Consider the following 19,698-nt stretch of genomic DNA (forward strand, 5'->3'; position numbering starts at 1 on the left):
AGTTTTTCTTTTTTCCTATCATATTCCTACGGTGCTACTCATGAATTATGTATTCATCCAACTGATAACTTCCAGACCCTATGTTTTTTCCAGTTAATTGGAAAAATGTACCTATACATAATTAACTAGTATGCTTTGCACTTTGATCCCAAAGCAGAAAAAGCAACCAGGCTCTTGCTCAACTCAATTTGTCATTAATAATTAAATAAGAAAAACAAAAACTTTATCATGTAAAATTATGTATGAATAAAGACAAAAAAGGACACAAAAATGACAACAGTTTGGTTAGATCATGAAATTTGAGGTGAACTGTCTTTCTTTTTTTTCATTCAGATTTCAGGTATACTTGATTAAAAAACAAAATAAAACAGAAAAGTGCTTTGCCTTACATTCCCTAGAAAAAAAGCCCAAATGTATAAAAATGAGGCCTTCTTCAAACTAAATACATTTACGGAGTCTACAGAACTGAACATAGTTCAGTGTCTTATTTTTGGTTGCAGTACATCAAATATTCAGAGTAGAAGAGACCCTTGGCACAGGCTGTTAGATGCTAGATGACAGCCGGACTGCACGAGGAAGGAGATAAAATTAGAGGCACCAAACAGAAAAACTTCCCAAATGCAAAAAACAATTCCAAATTCCACAGAGCTGGGGGAAGAGCTAGCACTGTTTCTAAACTCAGATAACGCCACAAAGGGAGAAGGAACAGCCCTAGTGAAGGACTACAAACTCCTGAAGCAACTGACTAGCACACCCAGAACAGCCTGCTGAATGGTGGCTCAGAGCCAGGGTCTGTGGTCTCAGCTGAGTCAACCGGCCCCTGGGTCTTGGCGTCAACACCTGTAAAGGGAGACGGGAAAGTCAGCCCTGCCTTTCATGAGGTTGCGAGGTATCACTCAGGTACCAGAGCTGTGTGCTCTGACCAGTGCCCAGCTGCCACCAGCTGGCCAGCACCTTCATCTTTTCTCCCTCCCAAGTTTACAGCAGGTTTTTCTTTTCCTCTAAATCTGACTTTAAAAGTGAGGTGTAGAGCAGGATCCCAGCAGGCAGTTGAGGAGAGTTTAGTGAAGGGACTGTTTACAAAGATGTGGGCAGGAGTCAGGGGACCAAGGCGGGATGGTGCAGCCCCGGGCTAGCAAGATGGGGAGCCACAATTAGGTCCAGGCCTGAAGGGGAACTGGGACAGAGCAGTCGCTGGAGGGGCGGAGAGGGCGGCCTGAGAGGAGCCTGGTCTGACAGCAGGCACAGCAAACAGGTGGAAGCAGCAAGGAAGGAAGCTGGGGACGACAGGCTCCAAGCTCTGACCTGATGGTGCTGCACCTTCATCAAAACAACAGAAGCTGGGGGACAGGGGAGCCCACCACGGAGATGCCCTCTGGGGCAGAGTCAAGACGTGGTGTGGAGAAACACAAGGAAAACATCCAGACGTGATAGGGAAGACTTTGTAGTCATCTTTACAAGCCCTAACTTACAGGGAAAGCGATAAATGAGTGATACTTTTGAGGGATAATTTACCCAGAAAACATGGAGTCCAATTTAAAACTTCAATGACATCTTTTGTTCTCAATCCTTTCCTCACCGGGGGCCCGTTCTGTAAATGGCACAGCACTCCAGAGCCGCACTAAGGGGAGGACGGGTCTTGTCTCACCTCTCTGAAGAAGACGTCTGCGGGAGTCAGGTTGCACGGGATGTCGCAGTCCCTCTTGTTTAAGGCCATCAGTATTGCTGTGTTGACAAGGTCGGAAAGCCTCGAGTGGTGGTTCTTGAGGACGATGGCGGCGGCCAGCTTCTCAGCGTGTTCACAGAGCAGCAGCCGTGTGGCCATCGGCAGCCCTCTCACTGGAAAAGTGCCGAGACGTCCAAACAAGCCGACCTTGAGACAAGACGAACACATGTTCTTAGAAAGCATTCACAGTAACATACAGAAGAACGCAGTCACATTTCCACCAGCAGCTCACTGGGTACAGAGATGCTGGCCCCATCCTCCCCCAGAAAGACCTCCGTCCATTGGTCTTTGGGGCTGTTCCTAACTCTCTCTCTCTCTCTCTCTCTCTCTCTCTTCAGCCAGGGCCATTTACACCTGTAAGAAAGTACAGACATTCCTGTTCTAAGATTAGGGTCAACTACTGTTGTCTCTACCTACCTTATTCCTCAAATGATTGTTTATGGTTATCAAAATCATAAAATTGTTCTTTTCTAGCTACATTGATCAACTCCCCTAGACTCCAGACCTTCAGAACTAGAAACTCAGCAGCCTCCACCTTCCAGAACCCTAAAGCCATGGGGAGGGTGTGGGGGGGTGTCTCTGACCCTTTGCATCAGCTGCCTCTGATTTGCTTGATGCCCATTTCTGGCTTGAGGAGGAGAGTTTTATATTCAGAATTATTTTCTTAGATACAAGTACCCAGTTGTACATTTTTCCTGATTATTAATGTAAATCTTTCAATGAAATGAGCTCTAAATATTAAAGGAAATATAAAGGCACAGGCAGACTGGGATTTTTAGATCTGGCTAGACATTCCCTTGCAACGGATGCCGCTGCCAACAGCTGTGTGACTCCACGAGGGTCTGAGGCCCAGGGAGGCTGTACCAAGAGATGCCACAACAGCTCCAGACCCATGGCTCCCCCCCCTTCGTACCCCGCCCCTCCCGATAACTTAGCATCCCCGCAGTGTGGCATGTGAGGGCCACGGACTCCTCCCACCCCAGCCTTCTGCACACCCTTCTGCAACGTGACCTTGCCACTCCTCCCATCAAGAGGCACAATCAAGTTCCCAATCCCTTTTATCTGGCCTGGCCTTGTGACTTGCTTCGACCAACGTCGCTTTGGTGGAAGTGATAATATGTGACGTCTGAAGCCTACAGCTTCTAAGTTCATCCCCTTGAAGCGCCGCCTGGAGACCACAGGAGGCCAGTCCAGCCTAGAGGAGGATAAGACTAAGTGGGGGGAGAACCAGGAGGCCCCAGCGGACGGTGGCACCGACTGCCAGTCTGACGAGAGACACCTGGGGACTTGCCAGCTCAGCCCACCCCAAATGCAGCTCAAGGAGAGGGCCCAGGGGAAATCAGCAAAGAACCGCCCTGCTAACCCACAGTTGTTTTAACCCACCACATCTGGGGGTATTTGTTATGTATTAAGAGTTAACTGATAACAACTGACAATTACATCAGAAGAAAACATGTTTTTTCCCCATTGATCTGCAGCCCACCTAAAACACTTTATTTGTCAATGAACAAATAAAGTTCTCTTGCCCAGACAGTAAGAGCAGACTGGAGCCAGACTGTGCATTAAAACTGAAGCAGAGGGCTTCCCTGGTGGCGCAGTGGTTGAGAGTCCGCCTGCCGATGCAGGGGACGCGGGTTCGTGCCCTGGTCCGGGAAGGTCCCACATGCCGCGGAGCGGCTGGGCCCGTGAGCTATGGCCACTGAGCCTGCGCTTCCGGAGCCTGTGCTCCGCAACGGGAGAGGCCACAACAGTGAGAGGCCCGCGTACCGCAAAAAAATAAAAAACTGAAGCAGAGTGAGGTATTAGAAACCAAGGTATTTCTGGAATCCTCTAGAACCACACTGTCCAATAAGGTAGCCACTATCCAGCAAAGTGGTGACTTTAAGTTAATTAAATTTAAATTTAGAAAACTTCAGTTCCTCAGCTGCAGCAGCAATTTCAAGTGTTCAGCAGCCACACAGGACTGAGGCTGCCAGGCTGGGCGGCACAGCCACAGGGCAGTCCCATCACCACAGAAGGTTCTATTAGGTGGCACTGACTTCAGTCTCTTTAACAGGGAGGCATACTGATTCTGGGAGAAAGTGTGCAAAAATGGATTTAAATTAATTCTTTTGGATTATGCCTGGGAGCCACAACTGATCAACAAGGTAAGGATGGGTGATTTTGTGTAACAACTCTGTCTAGCAGCAAAAACATTTTCTATTATTAGGCTCAATATAAATGGGAATTCCCTTACCCCTTAAAAAAAAAGAATACTTTATATGAGTATTTGATGCTAATGGCACCTCGAAATTAAACATCCACATAGAAAAACCTGTCACCGCCTTCAGATTCTTCACTGTCTTTCTAATAATACAAAATCAACTCGGGAAAACCTAAGTTTTATATAAAAGCACACAGGAAATCCGAATGAAAAGCAGGGTATCATAGGATGTAACAAGAAAAGCTGAAATAACATTTCTGCTGAAATACACTATTTTTCTTCTTTTTATCCTATTTTCAATGCAGCTTTGCTTCTTGTAGTAACAGGCCTCCACACAGCCCTGGAATTATTTACTTAAGTCAGCAAAGAAAATGGACAACACTAGTCATGTCCCACCCAATGAAACACCTCAGAATTAGTGAGAAAGGGTCTCCCACTGTCCTGGAGAGAGCCACAAAGGGCACAGTAAAGCCAGGTGTCCGGCCATCCCTGTTCACAGCGACTGGGTTGCCTACTTGGTGAATGAAGTCCATAAGGAAAGAATGGGCTTTCATCTTGTCTTCGAGTTGGTGGAGAATAATCAAAGATGTATTGCTGAACCCAGGTGCTTCTGGTGAAACACAATAACAAGACAAAAACATAATACACTGGCTTGACAGAAAGTACTGCTATTAAAAGTTGAGAAAAATCTATACAAAAGGAAAGTACTAACCTTTCAATGCAATTATTAATTACATTACCCAAGAGGTTAAAAATTTAGACGAAACTTTTGGGGGTTTGATACAATTCATACCGTATTTATTCAAAACACAAATATGTTATTATTAGTTTAATCACTTGTATCATTCTAAGCTTGACAGCTCAAAACAGTCAAAGAAAGAAGGTGAGCACTGATGTTTTCTTCCTAAGACTCTAATGAGAATTGCTTGCTAGGCAGGAAATTAGGGATTGAAAGGATGTTTGTGACAGTTGCATGGTCCTTGGGGACCCCTGAGCACCCCGATGCTGCATGGAGGGACAGTCACCCAGGCCGAACAGGAGGACACATGCCCACTTCTACAGGCTGAGATCTGACCACTGCTGCTCTTAGAGAAGCACGTAATTTCCATTAGCCAAATTCAGTAACTTATGCTAAAATTATCATTTAATTTGGGGCAAGTGTCAAATGCCTACCTATGCCACCAATTTCCTTTTAGAAATAACATGCTGAGAAAGCTAAGTAGGGCTGATTAATCTGTTCAGACAGAACATGTAGGATTTGCTCCAATGTTTCCTCAGTTTCTATTCTACTATGTAGACCTGTTCTGAGCCCTTTATGTATGTATGCATGTATGTATGTAAAATAGATGAGGTGTTTTTTTCTCTTTTTCTTATTTTGGCCATGACACACAGCTTGCGGGATCTCTGTTCCCCGACCAGGGACTAAACCCGGGCCATGGCAGTGAAAGCTCCGAATCCTAACCACTAAGACCATCCAGGAGCTCCCTGTTCTGAGCCCTTTTAAAAATCTACTATGGGCTTCCCTGGTGGCACAGTGGTTGAGAGTCCACCTGCTGATGCAGGGGACATGGGTTCGTGCCCCAGTCCAGGAAGATCCCACATGCCGCGGAGCAGCTGGGCCCGTGAGCCATGGCCGCTGAGCCTGCGCGTCCGGAGCCTATGCTCCGCAACAGGTGAGGCCACAACAGTGAGAGGCCCGCGTACCGCAAAAAAAAAAAAAAATCTACTATAAGGAAAGTTACAACTTTTATAAAATACTGAATTAATACTAAATTGTTTCAGAAAATAAAAAATATGCACTGAGAAACGCTTGAACAAAAGAACCAGAATGTTCTTCTCCATAACATTAACATTAGGATGCTCTTACCCTCGGGGACAGACTCAGCCCACCGTGGATCAGAAGCAGGGTAGTCGTCCACCAGGTCCACGCTGATTTGGGTAACAGCTCTGTCTAGTTCACAACTGGAATCCGAATCAGAGTGAGAGGAAAACAGCTCATCGACTATCATTTGAGCATGACCTAAATCTTTTCTGAAATAAAATCAGAAAACAAAAGTAAAAGTATTAGGAGATACGGGGATATATGTATATGTATAGCTGATTCACTTTGTTACAAAGCAGAAACTAACACACCATTGTAAAGCAATTATACCCCAATAAAAAATTTTTTTTAAAAAGTGAAAGTATTAAACTCATCATGAAAAAGTTAATTGTGAAATTAAAAGTCCCATATGTTAGCCCAAAGTTTATTACTTCTAATAACATTTATTTAAAAGGGAGACAATTATGCATTCATTAACTCAACAAATATGTGTTGAACACTGATAATATGCAGGCTCTGGAGACAGAACAATAAACAAAACATCAGAACACAGTCCTAAGACTTCACAAAGTATACAGTGGCATGAGGAGTCAGATAATTAAAGAAGCAGTTACACACACACACTAGGCAGGGAAAGAACAGAGGCCACATAGCACACAGAGGGAAAACCAAAACCCCCGACAGGCAGGGAACACTTCCTGGAGGAAGAGGTGCAGGGAGGTGGGGGTGAGTGTGGGAGGGGCACACAGCGGCAGAGAGAGCACAAGGCACACCTCTAAGAAGTACGCCTGCATCCCAGCAGAGAACGGAAGCCCTGGGGGAGAGAAGATCATCCAGTGAGGAGAGAGGGAAGAAGGGTCCAAGGCAGACCTCTTAGAAACAAAGGACAGAGCACAGAAGGTCTCGTAAAGCATGTGACGGAGTTTGAGCTTAGAAGGAAATGTTGCAATCTGTTGCAATTTTTAAAAGATCATTCTAACTACGCTATGGAGATGAGGGATCAGACAGGAGGGAGAAAAATCCAGTGAGGAAGTTACTGCAGAAATCTATCCAGGCAAGAGAGGACGGGAGTTTCCACCAGCAGCAGCTGCAGCAGCTAGGAGACAGGCAGACAGCTTTGAGAAAGAGACACAGGAGGGAAACTCTGGCCATCGGCTGGCTCTGATGCATAAGGATGACTGAACAACTGACTGTGGCTGCTAGGACCTGCCACTGGAACAGGGGCTAGGAAAGAAGGAATAAGCTCTGGAGAAGACAAGCACAGTTTCACATGTGTTACAACTAGGTTCCTGTGGAACACACAACTGCTTCTGAACATTCTTCATTTGTATGTAATGGCCCAGAGCAAGGTAGGGCTGTGCTCCTTCAGCAAATGAAGCCAAGGAAGGAGGAAAGATGGCGCAGGGAGTAGAAAGAGAAAAATATGGAAGACGATAACAACTGGAGACGCCGTCTCAGGCAGTTTAGCTGTAAACAGGAACACACAGAAGAGGTGCTAGCTCAAAGGGGGACAGACTGGTCTTTTTTAAATGGCAGATTAAATATGATTAACAGCTGATGAGAAGAGGCCAGCACAAGGTCAAAGATGTAGAAGGGGAGTAACTGAGAGAGTACAGTCTCAAGGGAAACAGGACACAATGGCACTCAGAACAGAGAGACTGGCCTTAGGAAGAAGAACACCTCTTCCTACTCCCCAGGGAGGGAAAGGGAAGAGGAGTCGGGATGCAGGTAAGTTTGTGGGCGCTAAGTACAGGGAGTTGTCCTCTGATGGCTTCTACTGTCTCTGTGCAACAGGAGCCTGAGTCAGCTGCTTGGGGGGGAAAGGGGCAGAGAAATGGCAAGGTAGCGAGGCGAGGAAAGGGTTGAAATGGTCTCTGCAGAAGAGGAGACAGAGCTGACCAGAGAAACACAGAAAAACTGCCGCGAAGTGTTAAAGGCAAGGTTGAAGCCGGAAACCTAGTTATGCTAGAGGTCATGGGAATGCAAAGTGGACCATAGCATGATCACTCAATAATGAACTATTTTAATCAAAAGACTAAGTTCCTTAAAACTCTCACGAACAAAAGATTTTATATTTATATTAAGTAAAATGAAAATCAAAATAATATAAAAATTAATTTCAAAGAAACCATGCTATAAAAATAGTAATATTACCTTAGCAAAAAACTGAATGGATAATAGTTTAGAGTTCTATCCACCAGCTTTGACCCCCTGAAAATAATTCTGGTTGTCACGGGTTGGGGGGAAGGATGCTACTGGCATCAAATGGGAAGAGGCCAGAGATGGTGCTAAACACCCTACAGTGCACAGGACGGCCCCACAACAAAGACCATCTGGCCTCAAATGTCCGTAGTGAGAAGGCTGAGAAATGCTGCTTTAAAGGTTCCATGATCCCATTTGTGAAGAGGCTAATTTTTTTAGACCACTGGCTGATACCACCCCAGAAATGACTTCTTGTTAACCTCATGGTACTTTATGCTAAACAGGATAACACAGTTGTGTCAGAAGTCCAATAACACCGGTCCTAAGGTTACTACGCTCTGAGCACTTGAGGTCAGGGACCCCTTTTCGTACTTAATCATCTTCCCCAGTAAAACATTTAGAAATGACTATACTGGGTTGAATAATGTTCCCCCAAATCCAAGTCCACCCAGAACCTCAGCACGTGATCTTATCTGGACAGAAGGTTTTCGAAGATACGACCAGCTAAGTTCACGCTGAGGTCATACTGGATTAGGGTGGGCCCTAAACCCAATGACTGGCGTCATCATCAGGACACGTGAAGACAGATGCACAGGGAAGAAGGCCATATGCCAATACAGACAGCTGGAGCGATGCGTATGTGGCCAAGGAAAGCCAACAACTGCCCGCCATCACCAGGAGCTAAGGGAGAGGCTAGCGAACACCCTTCCCCAGAGCCTTCAGAGGGTACACGGCCCTGCTCCCACCGTTCTCTTGGACGTCTGGCCTCCAGAACTGTGACAGAATAAATTTCTATTGTTTTAAGCCACCCAGTTTGTGGCAATTCACTACAGCAGGCACAGGAAACTAGTACAGTGACTCCATTACCATTTAAATGTTGAGATGCCACAAGTCTGACAGAACTGTTAATTAAAAGATAAATTTATACAAGATAAAATCAGAGTATTAATCCAAATCTTGGCAGTCAGACTGAACACCATGCAACAGAACAAGACTTAAAAGAATACTATTTAAAAACAGAAACAAAACACTGGTGCCCTCTTCTGGACAGGAAATTAAGCTCAGTAGACCATCAGTATGATGGCACAGAATTTTCAAACTGTAAATGCACTGCAAAGTCTCAAGTGTGTCCCTTCTGTGAGAGGGAGCCTCCACGCACCAGACGCCACTAGGAGTGGAATTACGGGACTGTGAGCTGAGAGCGGCAAAAATGGAGGCAGTAAAGTCTGACTATTTCTTCAAAACAAAGATCTGCTAAACTCCAATTCCAGAGACATTAAGCAATCTGTCCAAAGTCTCACACAGTTAATCGGGACAGAGCAAGGGCTGGATCACAATTTTCCCGAGCATTCATTCCAATATAAATGGAAGGTACCAGATACAGAACATGCAGAACGTGTGTGCAGGACAAACTGAAATGACTGTATAGGGTCAGCAAGTGCGACAGAGCGAGTGCAGTTGTTTCCTCCACCCCGCGCACACCCTCCTGCGAGCAGCCTTCCACGGGGCCTCACCCCGGGACTCGCTGGGGCCAACGGGATATTAGCAAATGTGACCAAGCAGAAACTCGAAGAGCACTTGTGCAGCGAGGCTTCCTCTCTTCCACTTCCAGAGCCCTGAGGTTTGTGAGCAGGCCAGGGTAGCCTGCTAGAGGAAGAGATGCCGCATGAGGCAGACAGAGCTGACCAGCCAGGGTCCCCAGATGGGAGCAAGTGTAACCAGACAGCTGGCTGCTGACCACAGACCATGCGCGAGCCCAGGCAGGACGAGGAAAACTGCCACCCCAGCACAGCCCCAAACAGCCAGACGCAGGGCCAGAAGCTGTATTAAATAAGCCACTGAGTTCTATGGTGATTTCTACACAGCAGAACTCAACCAACAGGCCAAGACTAATTCCTTTACAACAGCGATGATAACCCTTTGTATGCAACTTCACTGCCTTCACATTATACATAAAGCATGCTTGCAAGCTGCCTTCATGACCACCATTTCTAGTGGGACATTGTTTCCATCGAGTGGAGAGGCTGTGTTACACCAGGTTTCTCCCAGCCTAGCTGGAACCCTCCCGCGGCTACCAAGTTCAGAACAAGAGTTTGTTAAAGTGCTAAAGCTCAGAAAAACATCTTCTCCTGGATGGCTTCACTCCTCCAACTCGTTCCCACTAGTCAACAAATAAGCAGCATATGTCAGTAACATGTGTCCTCAAACATCAAAAGGGCAGTAATTTTAAAGACTTGTCATACCTGCAGTATTGCAGAAAAGCAGCTTTTAGCAATTTGGTTTTATCTTCCCGGGCAATAGTTTCATTCTTGGTAGAGGTGTCAAAAACCACACTCTGTAAAATAACAAACTATAATTTAGAGGTGAAGGTATAAGAATATTCTTAGTTATTGGACTAAACACTGGACCCACCTATGAGAGCAACAGTACAGACACACAGCTGTTTGCCGTACTCTCTATACCAATGGTTTATATATTGATACTTAAGACATTTATTGAAACAAGATAAAACACACCAAATGATCAACTAAAGTCCTATAGAAAATGTATATATAATTCAGGAATTATATTGTGAGTAAAATCATTTGCAGATTTCATCACAACACAACCTTCTTATAGGCTTACCCTTATACAACTCATCACAAAGTGTATTTCTAAGCATAATGGTTGATTTCAATCTTAACATACAGCAGTATTATGAAAACCACATGATTACAAAAGAAAAAACGTAAAAAAAAGAAAAGTTACTTTCTGTTGAACCTGTATCAAATCATTTTCATTTTGAATTACACAGTCTATATATTTTACATACTATTCAAATGGAAATTACCCCAAACAGTGTTAATTTTTAGCCTCCTGTAAAAGAATGATAAAAATCTTTTTTACGGATCAGGGTATTTCAGAATTCAAGATGACAGGAAAAAAAAATGATGTTTTTTTCCCCCACTCTCCCCTCAAAAATCATCCCAGAAGAAAAAGAAACACAACCACCACACATCTGCGGTTCCAACTGCAACACACAAAGATGGAAACCAGAAGGGAGGAGCAGCAAGTGACAGAGCAGGGAGGAGGCCAGGCAAACCCGTGCAGTGCGGGGACAGGCCCTGAGGACAAGAAATAGGGAAGTTCCAGGCAGACAGCAGGCAAGGGGCTTCTCTAGAGACGTGACCCTGGGCAAAGCTTTACGGAAAGGCGCCTACGCAGCTGCTGGAGGGTGTGGGAAGATTAAGCCATATATCAAAGAAAAGTAAGCAAATATGAAATTAGTCCACTCCAAGAATCACACAAAGTTGTACACTAAAGGAAATGGAATCAGCACACTGCTTCACTCTGGACTATAAACAACATTCACATAGCCCTTATAATGGAAAAAATGTACACTGGGGTGATGAAGGCAGAGAGGAATGCAGGTTACCCAAGTCCTCATCCTCCAACAGGAGATCTGCAGATGACGAGAATCAGTGAATGAGAGACAGCAATACACGCATATTACTTAGAAATGTGGAGGCAAACGCCAAAAAAAAACAGCTGAAGGACTTACAAGTAGTCGCTTCTGAATAAGAGGACAAAAAAGATGAGAGAGATAAAAGAACTAATGTCTTCATCACAACTCTTTTAAAAGTGTCTGACTTTTAAACATTTGTGGGAAACACCCTGATAAAAATCGTTAAATCCTTCGCAAATCAGCTACACTTTAAATCAACTATACTTTAAAGAAAAAAAAAATCTTATGGAACCACGTTACTTCATTGCCTGGTCCAGCAACTGAAGATGCCAGGGAATCTTCAAGGTCTTCTGCCAATACGGACACATTTTCCCTTGAAGTAATCGACACCAATCCACTGTTTCTGGAAAAAAGGACAGGAACGCCCCCACAGGAACCAGCTCCTAAAATACTATCTCCTAAGAGAAAGAAAAATACACGATCAGATAGACATAACCAAAAAGTACTTTCCTAAATCCACCTCCCAGCAGAAAATCCTGGTGATATCCTTTGCCGTGTTACTCCTACTCTGTAATCCCGCGTCAAAAGTCAAGGCTCCCCGCTATCTGGAGTGGTAGGCTGTGTCCTTCACTGTGCCTTGCAAGAGTAGTGGGTACAGAGCACCAAACGAGAAAATCACCCCTTCTGCAAGACTCAGAGTACAGCTTGCCAGCCCTACCTTGACTTACTGAGTAAGCCAGTGCGGAAGGAAAAGGTTTAAGCTCTCTTGTAGTCTTAACAGCATCCCACTCACCCAGTCAAGGCTCTGGTGCTGGGACTAGAGAATTGAGGTTCCATCCTGCTGCCTCACATGGATTTTGCCCTTTGCCCCTTAAGATAAAGACCCTAATGAGACTGTCTGCTTGGTGTTTTTCACACCTGGCTGGCTCCCCCCATCACCCACACCTCCCCCCCAATTCCAGTCCCCTTGCATGAGTCCAGCACCTGGGATTCTTCTTACCCAGGGGTCTGGACAAACATTTAAAGAACATCAGCTCAGAATAAGTCACTCTTACTGACCAGGAACAAGCAATTACTTCTGTTAGCATCAGTTCTTTTCTTCTTGGCCTCTTCTGGGAAAAACGTTACTATTTTTTGCCCATAAATGTATCAGTTTGGGAACTCTACCACCCTTCCAGTTTTTCAGCTACTGTAGGCATGGGATTGAATGTCACAGGCACCATGCTTGAAGCAAAGTTTATGGAAAGAGAACAAAAACTGCTCAGAATGACTAACGAGTTCCCTAATCCTGTTTTCTAAAACCACTACCCTACCTTGTGTATTGAAGACGATTTTCTCCCGAGGAAGAGAAAACTTCCCAGTTCCTGTGGAGCACACGTAGACAGCACTTTCAGTATACAGATAGGCAGTCTGGTTTGAAAAGTTTGGGACCATCAACTGACATATAATCAAGTCTTCAGACTGAAAATTAAATTTAAGATTACATTTAATCAGAATTGAAACAAAAATACTTGTTTGTATGATTTTGTAATTCACACTTTTGTACGCTCATAAAAATGATAAAATAATTTGTTGATTATCCTTGTAAAAACCTAAACACTATCCATCAGATGATTTACAAAACATGACAGAATAAGTTTGTAAACATCAATTAGAGAGACCATTTGCTGAGTTGCAAATAATTAGCAAAGTTTGAAAACGTTTCCATGGTGATAAGATTTTAACTAACCGCCTGTAACAAATGTGAGGAAGAAAATAAAAGGATTAGTTCATTATTTATTTTAGAATTGACAAATTTATTTATAAACGACCCCTGATAAATACTGTCTTTTTCTTCACTGTCCAGATATCAAGCACAAGAAAACTGAGTTAATTTGATCATATATGAAATTAAAAATAGAAATAAGACCTAATTAAATCATAAAATTAGCGAAAGCTAAAAAGGATATTCCGTTTATTAAAAGAATTTTACAAACATAACATAAACATGGAATTTTTTTATTCTCAAATTGTCTTCTTTATACCCTTTCCCACTGTCTGAAAAATTTTAACACTGAGCATATTTTTCTTGTATAATCAGAACACATAAGGTTTATTTCTGTTTGAAATAAAAGACCAAACTAAGAGATTTCCTTACAGCACTCAGCTACACAAATCATATTAAGGGTGAGAGTTCAACAGAATTAGATACTATACAAGATTAAATGAAATGAATTTACAGCAGTTAAGGCCTTTCCTCAAAAACATCATACTTATTCAACAATGTTCGATTGCTATTAAGAAGCTTAAAATTAGAGAGCTTGCCTTTTAATCGTTCACATGAAATTTGACAAGTATATAATGTGGTTACCTACAAATATAATCCTACTCTGAGGAAAAATGGGATTTTTCTGTAGTATATAGGGCTCAAAACCAAAGCCCAGTTCATGTCAGGTTTCTTCCTTATTTTTCACTCTGCAGTTCATCATCAATGTTTTCCTTCTCAGCAATACTGAAATGAAGACCCCTTCACAGAGCTATGGCAGGAGAGGCACGCTCCTCGCTGTGAGGGGCTCCCACTCTCACTTCTCTTTAGCTAAGGCTGAACAAAGGACTGAGTATGAGATGGCAAACAGAATGCAATGCCTAAAAACTAGCTATTTAAAATGTATTTCCAGGAACTCCTTGGCAGTTCAGTGGTTAGGACTCTGCACTTTCTCTGCCAAGGGCCCAAGTTCAATCTCTGGTCGGGGAACTAAAATTCCGCAAGCTGCCAAAAATAATAACAATAAAGCAATAAAGAGATTTTAAAAAATAAAATAAAATGTACTTCCAAGCTCTGCAGATGAATTTCTCAAAGAATCTGACCCTGCAATGGTTAGGAAAAGAACTCAGCATGTTACTGTCACTTTGTACTTTAACTTACAGATGTAAACCTTACCTGAAAAGGTGGGTTATACTGAGTGACTTCCACAGTCACTGCATCTGACATTTGGTAGCCGTTATCTTCTACTGTTACCAGCGAGTAATAGACGAGACAGGGCTTGTCTGCCAGGTGCCATGCCGCTGACAAAATCAGGAGACCATCGCTAATTAGTGAGAAAGAAAGATCTATTGTCTCTTGGGCAAACAGTCCAGCAATGTCTTGAAGAGTTAAACACACGTTTCCCATATGACCTAGCAAGCCCAGTCCAAGAGACTGGGACCTTATAGTGGCTTTACTCATGATTGCCTAAAACTGGAAACAACCCAACATCCTTCAGCTGCTGAATAGATAAACAAATCCTGGTAAGTCTATACAGTGAACTACTACTCAGCAGTAAAAAGGAAGAAACCACTGAACGAATATCAAATGCATTATGCTAAGTGAAAGAAGCCAGACTCAAAAGGCTTTATACCCTATGATTCCATTTATACTATAAGGACAGAAAATACATCAATGGTTGCCAGGAGCTGCAGGTGGAGAAAGGGGTTGACAAAAGAGGACAAGGAAATTTTGGAGTGATAGAACTGTTCTGTATCTTGATTGCGGTTCTAGTTAAATGACTACGCGTTTGTCAAAACTCACCAAATTATACATTGAAAAGCGTGCAAGGTATTTTCTATATGTAAAATATAACTCAATAAATCTGACTTAAAAAGACCAACAAATCATCAATTACAGGGATTGGCAAAGTGCAGCTCTCAGACTAAACTGAGTCCCGGTTGAGGTTTTGTAAATGAAGCTTTCCTGCCATGCAGCCACGCCACTTGTTATGTGTTGTCTATGGATGCTTTAATGCTACCACTGATAGAGTAAAAGAGCTGCAGTGAAGACCACATGGTCCCCAAAGCCTGAAAATATAAAACAGTTTTGGAACCTTCACAGGAAAGGTTGCTAACCCCTGATCTAATCTGTTCTTTAAAGCTTACTTTTGTACAGAGGAAAACCATTTTGTTTTTAATTTTAATAACCAATCATAGAACTGCTGCTGTATATTCAAGCTGCTGTATATGTGAAAAACAAACCTTTTTCCATCTTAAAGTGTATATGGTCCCCTTAAGTCTATCGAAGTTGTTGCCCCCAACCAATTAAATGGTCTCTAATCTCAACCCTTCTAAAACATTTAGTAGCATTTTTAGCAACTCTCGGTTCAAGTCTCAGAAATATTAACAGGGTGGCAAGCACCCTCTACTGACAACTAAAAATAATAAACCGAGCTAGTGGCTGGACAACATGCACTTCAAACCAAGCAGTCCTAACGTGGCTCTCATTTCCCTTCTCCACTGTTCTCTTCCTCCAGCTCCCCAGCCCTTATCACTTCTACCTGAATTCCCGAGAAGAATTCAAGGACACTGGCCCACATCCAAACATACTGGCAGTGACCTAAAGAGCTACTGATGACACGTAAGAAGGAAGCGAGTGAGGCCGCAGAGAATGCAGTCTCTTGCCCTCCGTACCAGGTAGGGAGGGAGAGACGGCCACGTCCAGATGTCACTCCACACTGAAGTCACTCCAAAGACTGGACCGCTGTGGGGTAATGGGTGCCCCCTGAGGCCCAGAGACACAGCTAACAGAGGATTCCTCAGGGAGTGGTGCTTGGACCAGTTTCATTTGACATCTTTATAAAAAAAAAATCTTCCTGATTAAAAAAACATGAAGGTATTTTAGGTAGCAAAGATGACAGGAAGATAACCAATTCTGCAAATCAGTAAAAATTTGACAGGGACTTCGCTGGTGGTCCAGTGGTAAAGAATCCGCCTTCCAATGCAGGAGACGCAAGTTCGATCCCTGGTTGGGGAACTAAGATCCCACACGCCGCGGGGCAGCTAAGCCCACGCGCCACAACTACTGAGCTCACATACCTCAGCTAGAGAGCCTGCATGCCACAAACTACAGAGCCCACACACTCTGGAGCCTGTGCGCCACAACTAGAGAAGAGAAAACCCGCGTGCTACAACTAGAGAGAAGCACATGTGCCGCAACAGAAGATCCACATGCCTCAATGAAGATCCCATGTGCTGCAACCAAGACCCAGTGCGGCCAAAATAAATAAATAAATAAACAGAATTTTTTTTTTTAATTGACAAATTTTTATGCGAGTATATACAGGGCAATACATTTATGATTTCAAAAAATCCAGAATGAAGCTACCTGAGCTTTGCGTCAGTAATCATCTGGTAAAAGAACTCATGAGGCTGTTCACTGCAAATAGGAGCCGAGGTTGCAGCTCTGGCCAAAAGGAGCAATCGACCGAGGAGGAGCAATAAGCATCAGGGAGACACACTCGCTCCTTAAACAGAAGAGGCCCACCCAGATGCGGTGCACGGATCACCGGAACAAGAGTATTCAAAAGAGCGATGACCGCATCATTGGAGCTATGGTGGGGAGGGGCCCAGAAGGAGGGTGAGAGCTGCATCTCACAGGCCCCATGAGAATCGAGCTGCGTTAGCATGACAGCACCGGGGGAGGTGCCCAGGGTCTGCCTTGGCACAGCCAGTCCTAAGCAGGTTTCTCTGTTCTCAACCTGTGTCTCCGTTCTGAAAACTACACATGAGGAAACGTCTGCATCCCCGCATCCTACACCCACAGTGGGCTGTGTCCTGGCAGCAGTTCTAAATTTATGAAGGTCTGGTAAAGCTAAATGAAAACAAGATATACTGTATCTAATGCAACTGTTTTGGGAAATTAAATATATACTATTATTTTTACTTCTTTGATAGTTTACATATGTGGTTTTCAGAAACTATAAAGGGTCCTGATAGTCCCAATAGCCCAAGAGAGAAAAATTAAACAGCACAACTTCAAGCCAAGAAACAAGTAGAATTTGTTCTACTAAACTAAATTACTCTAGAACACATAAAAATACTCCTTAACTTCTGGTAAGTTGCGTTTTGAAAAATTACAAGTCATGTATTTGCACTCATTATGAGCTCTGCCACAGAAGCCATATTACAAATGGTTTTTAAGTTCCATATGGCCTCTGGTATTAAAGCTAAACAATAACATGGGATTAAGTAGCTTTATCAGACTAACCTGGGATCTTAAGCACCATTTAGAGCACCATTTCTAAGAGGAAATTCACTCTGAGTATAAACCGTGACTGAATTCTAATTTGTACCACCACGACAAAACCTCACCCCATCCTTCCTTTATTCAATACAGCGACAAACACAGGCTAAAGCTCCTTCAGCAACAGAAAAAGGGCTGGAGAAGAGCGCCTGGCATCTCCACAGAGTCGGGAAAAATGACAGCATGGAGCAGCCCCAGCAGCGGGGTAGGCAGCTCTTAGAGGCTCCGGCTGTGACAGCAGAACAGACGGATCCCTACTGAGGGCAGACAGCTAATGGAACACACAGTGGAAGGCTGACAACTGCCTGTATTTCTCAAATGAATTAGCATCGCTAGACAACACAAAACGATTTAGTTAAGACATAATAGTATAAGATTAGCATTAGAGGCATTCGAAAAACAGATAGCAAGACTGCTCATCATTTTATAACAAACATCAGTTTGTTTTTCCAAACAACTCCTATGTTCTTCATGACAAATTAATTGCTTACCAGTTTTGCTTCAAATCCAAATACCGAATGTTGACCCCTTCTTTAATAGCTTCATAGTTACTTTCAGATCCCTACATGAAAATATCAATAACGTAAGCTCCTTGAGTTTAGGAATCGTTTCTTTTCACCTTTATATCCCCAGCACCTACTAAAGTGCCTCATCCACAGTAAGTCAAACGTTTACTGAATGAATGTATGCATTGAAAAAGTTAAGTAAATCAGTGCTTTCCAATACTTCTAAAGATTGACTACTCCATTTCAGCCTATCTGATGGCTAAAACTTTGTGTATTACACTGAAATGTGTTCTAATAAATACAACAACTAAAGGAACTAGCGGTCTCACATAAATGAAAATTACAGAGATGAATGTTACTGTTCCTTACCCAGATAGCGTCAATAATGTTTTCCTTCAGGACTCTATTTATATCCCAACTATGTGCTTGTTTTTCTGAAGAATCATCTAATTCCCATTTACCGATGTTTGAACTCGTCAAGCTATAAAAGCTTGATCGCTCTCTATCCCAAAGGACACTTGAAAGCTATATGGAGAGGAGAAAAAAGTTTATAGATTATTACGTTCTAATGTTAATGAACTATTTTTCTGAAATTCAAAATTAGTACATTTTATAACTATTTGATTAGTAATCCTAGCAGAATTCTTCATTTAGGACTCGAAGGAAGGAGTGATCCTGAAACAGACCTTGAGTAAGGAGGGTTTCCACAGGCACAAATATAAAGGCAGAAGGCCCAGGAAGAGCAGAGTCGGGAGGTGGGAAAGTCACAGGATCTTCAGAGAACAAGACACAGCCCTGCTTAATTGGAATGCGGATTACAACCAGGAAAGAAGCAAAAATAAGGTTCACACACAGCACAGTCTTAAATGTGAGCTTGTAAACCTAGTAAGCAAGGGAGATAGTCTCAATGGCTTGTGAGCACAAGAGCTGTGTTACAGGAGAAGGAATCTGGTAGGGCTGTGTGTAGTTCCACGTGGGTATGTTAACCTCGTCTTTCTTGCTTCTGAAGAACAGATGTGTTTTTTAAGTTGCGTATACAGAACTGTTGAGTGAAAACCCTAATTGTCTCCACTTCTCCTGTCACCATGACTCTAGTCACTAATGGGACCGGAGGGGCCAACAGTGAGTAAAGCGGACTGGCACCAAGAATTAGGGGAAATTAACCAAGAGTGCATATTAGGGCCTTACAGTGGAAGCAGGAAGATGGGGATGGCAGTGAGACATGAAAGAAGCCAAACCTATAGAACCTGGTAAGGAGAGAGAGAGAGACACACACACACATACACACACACACACACACCAGGGTTTTATACCTGGGTCTCTGAAAAAAGTGACAGTGCCATTAGAAATAGGTCAAAAAAGAAATGAGTTTTGTAAGTCAACAGGAGAGAAGAGAATATCAGCAATTTGCTTCCAGACATGTTACGTTTTAGGTTCAAAGACCAGTTAAGGAAGCAGATAATAATAGCAACCTGAAATTAGAGGGAACAGCATAGTTTAAAAAAAAAGGTGTGCTCTCAATTCAAACAGACGTGGGTATGAATCTGCCGCCGAGTGATTCTGTAACCTTGGGCAATTTAGCCTCACTGAGGCCAGTTCCTCATCTACAAATTGGAAATGAAGCTCTCTACGTTACAGGTCATCTAATAATTACAGGAGGTAACAAACATGGAGCACCTAGCAGAGAGCAGATGCCCCCCACACGTTAGTTCCCATCAGCCTCCCTTCACTATTCCAGAGACTGAGGCAGAAGCCCAGCAGAC

The 19,698-nt window shown here is 43.3% G+C and overlaps 1 protein-coding gene across 2 annotated transcripts in view; it reads right to left on the bottom strand.

Annotated features, from left to right (window-relative positions):
* NUP133 (nucleoporin 133) overlaps positions 1 to 19,698 on the bottom strand; it is a 57,235-nt gene that overhangs the window by 23,410 nt on the left and 14,127 nt on the right. For both annotated transcript variants that reach the window (XM_029245842.1, XM_029245843.1), the window contains 9 exons: positions 18,305 to 18,460; positions 17,921 to 17,991; positions 14,319 to 14,466; positions 12,712 to 12,859; positions 11,699 to 11,856; positions 10,197 to 10,288; positions 5,797 to 5,960; positions 4,445 to 4,539; positions 1,649 to 1,873 (listed from right to left, as the gene is read on the bottom strand). In XM_029245842.1, coding sequence (XP_029101675.1) covers positions 1,649 to 1,873; positions 4,445 to 4,539; positions 5,797 to 5,960; positions 10,197 to 10,288; positions 11,699 to 11,856; positions 12,712 to 12,859; positions 14,319 to 14,466; positions 17,921 to 17,991; positions 18,305 to 18,460 — 1,257 coding nt within the window. The remainder of the gene's footprint in view (positions 1 to 1,648; positions 1,874 to 4,444; positions 4,540 to 5,796; positions 5,961 to 10,196; positions 10,289 to 11,698; positions 11,857 to 12,711; positions 12,860 to 14,318; positions 14,467 to 17,920; positions 17,992 to 18,304; positions 18,461 to 19,698) is intronic.

The sequence above is a fragment of the Monodon monoceros genome, unplaced genomic scaffold (genome assembly GCF_005190385.1).
Source record: "Monodon monoceros isolate NGI ecotype Baffin Bay Population unplaced genomic scaffold, NGI_Narwhal_1 Super_Scaffold_4, whole genome shotgun sequence".
NCBI lineage: Eukaryota > Metazoa > Chordata > Mammalia > Artiodactyla > Monodontidae > Monodon > Monodon monoceros.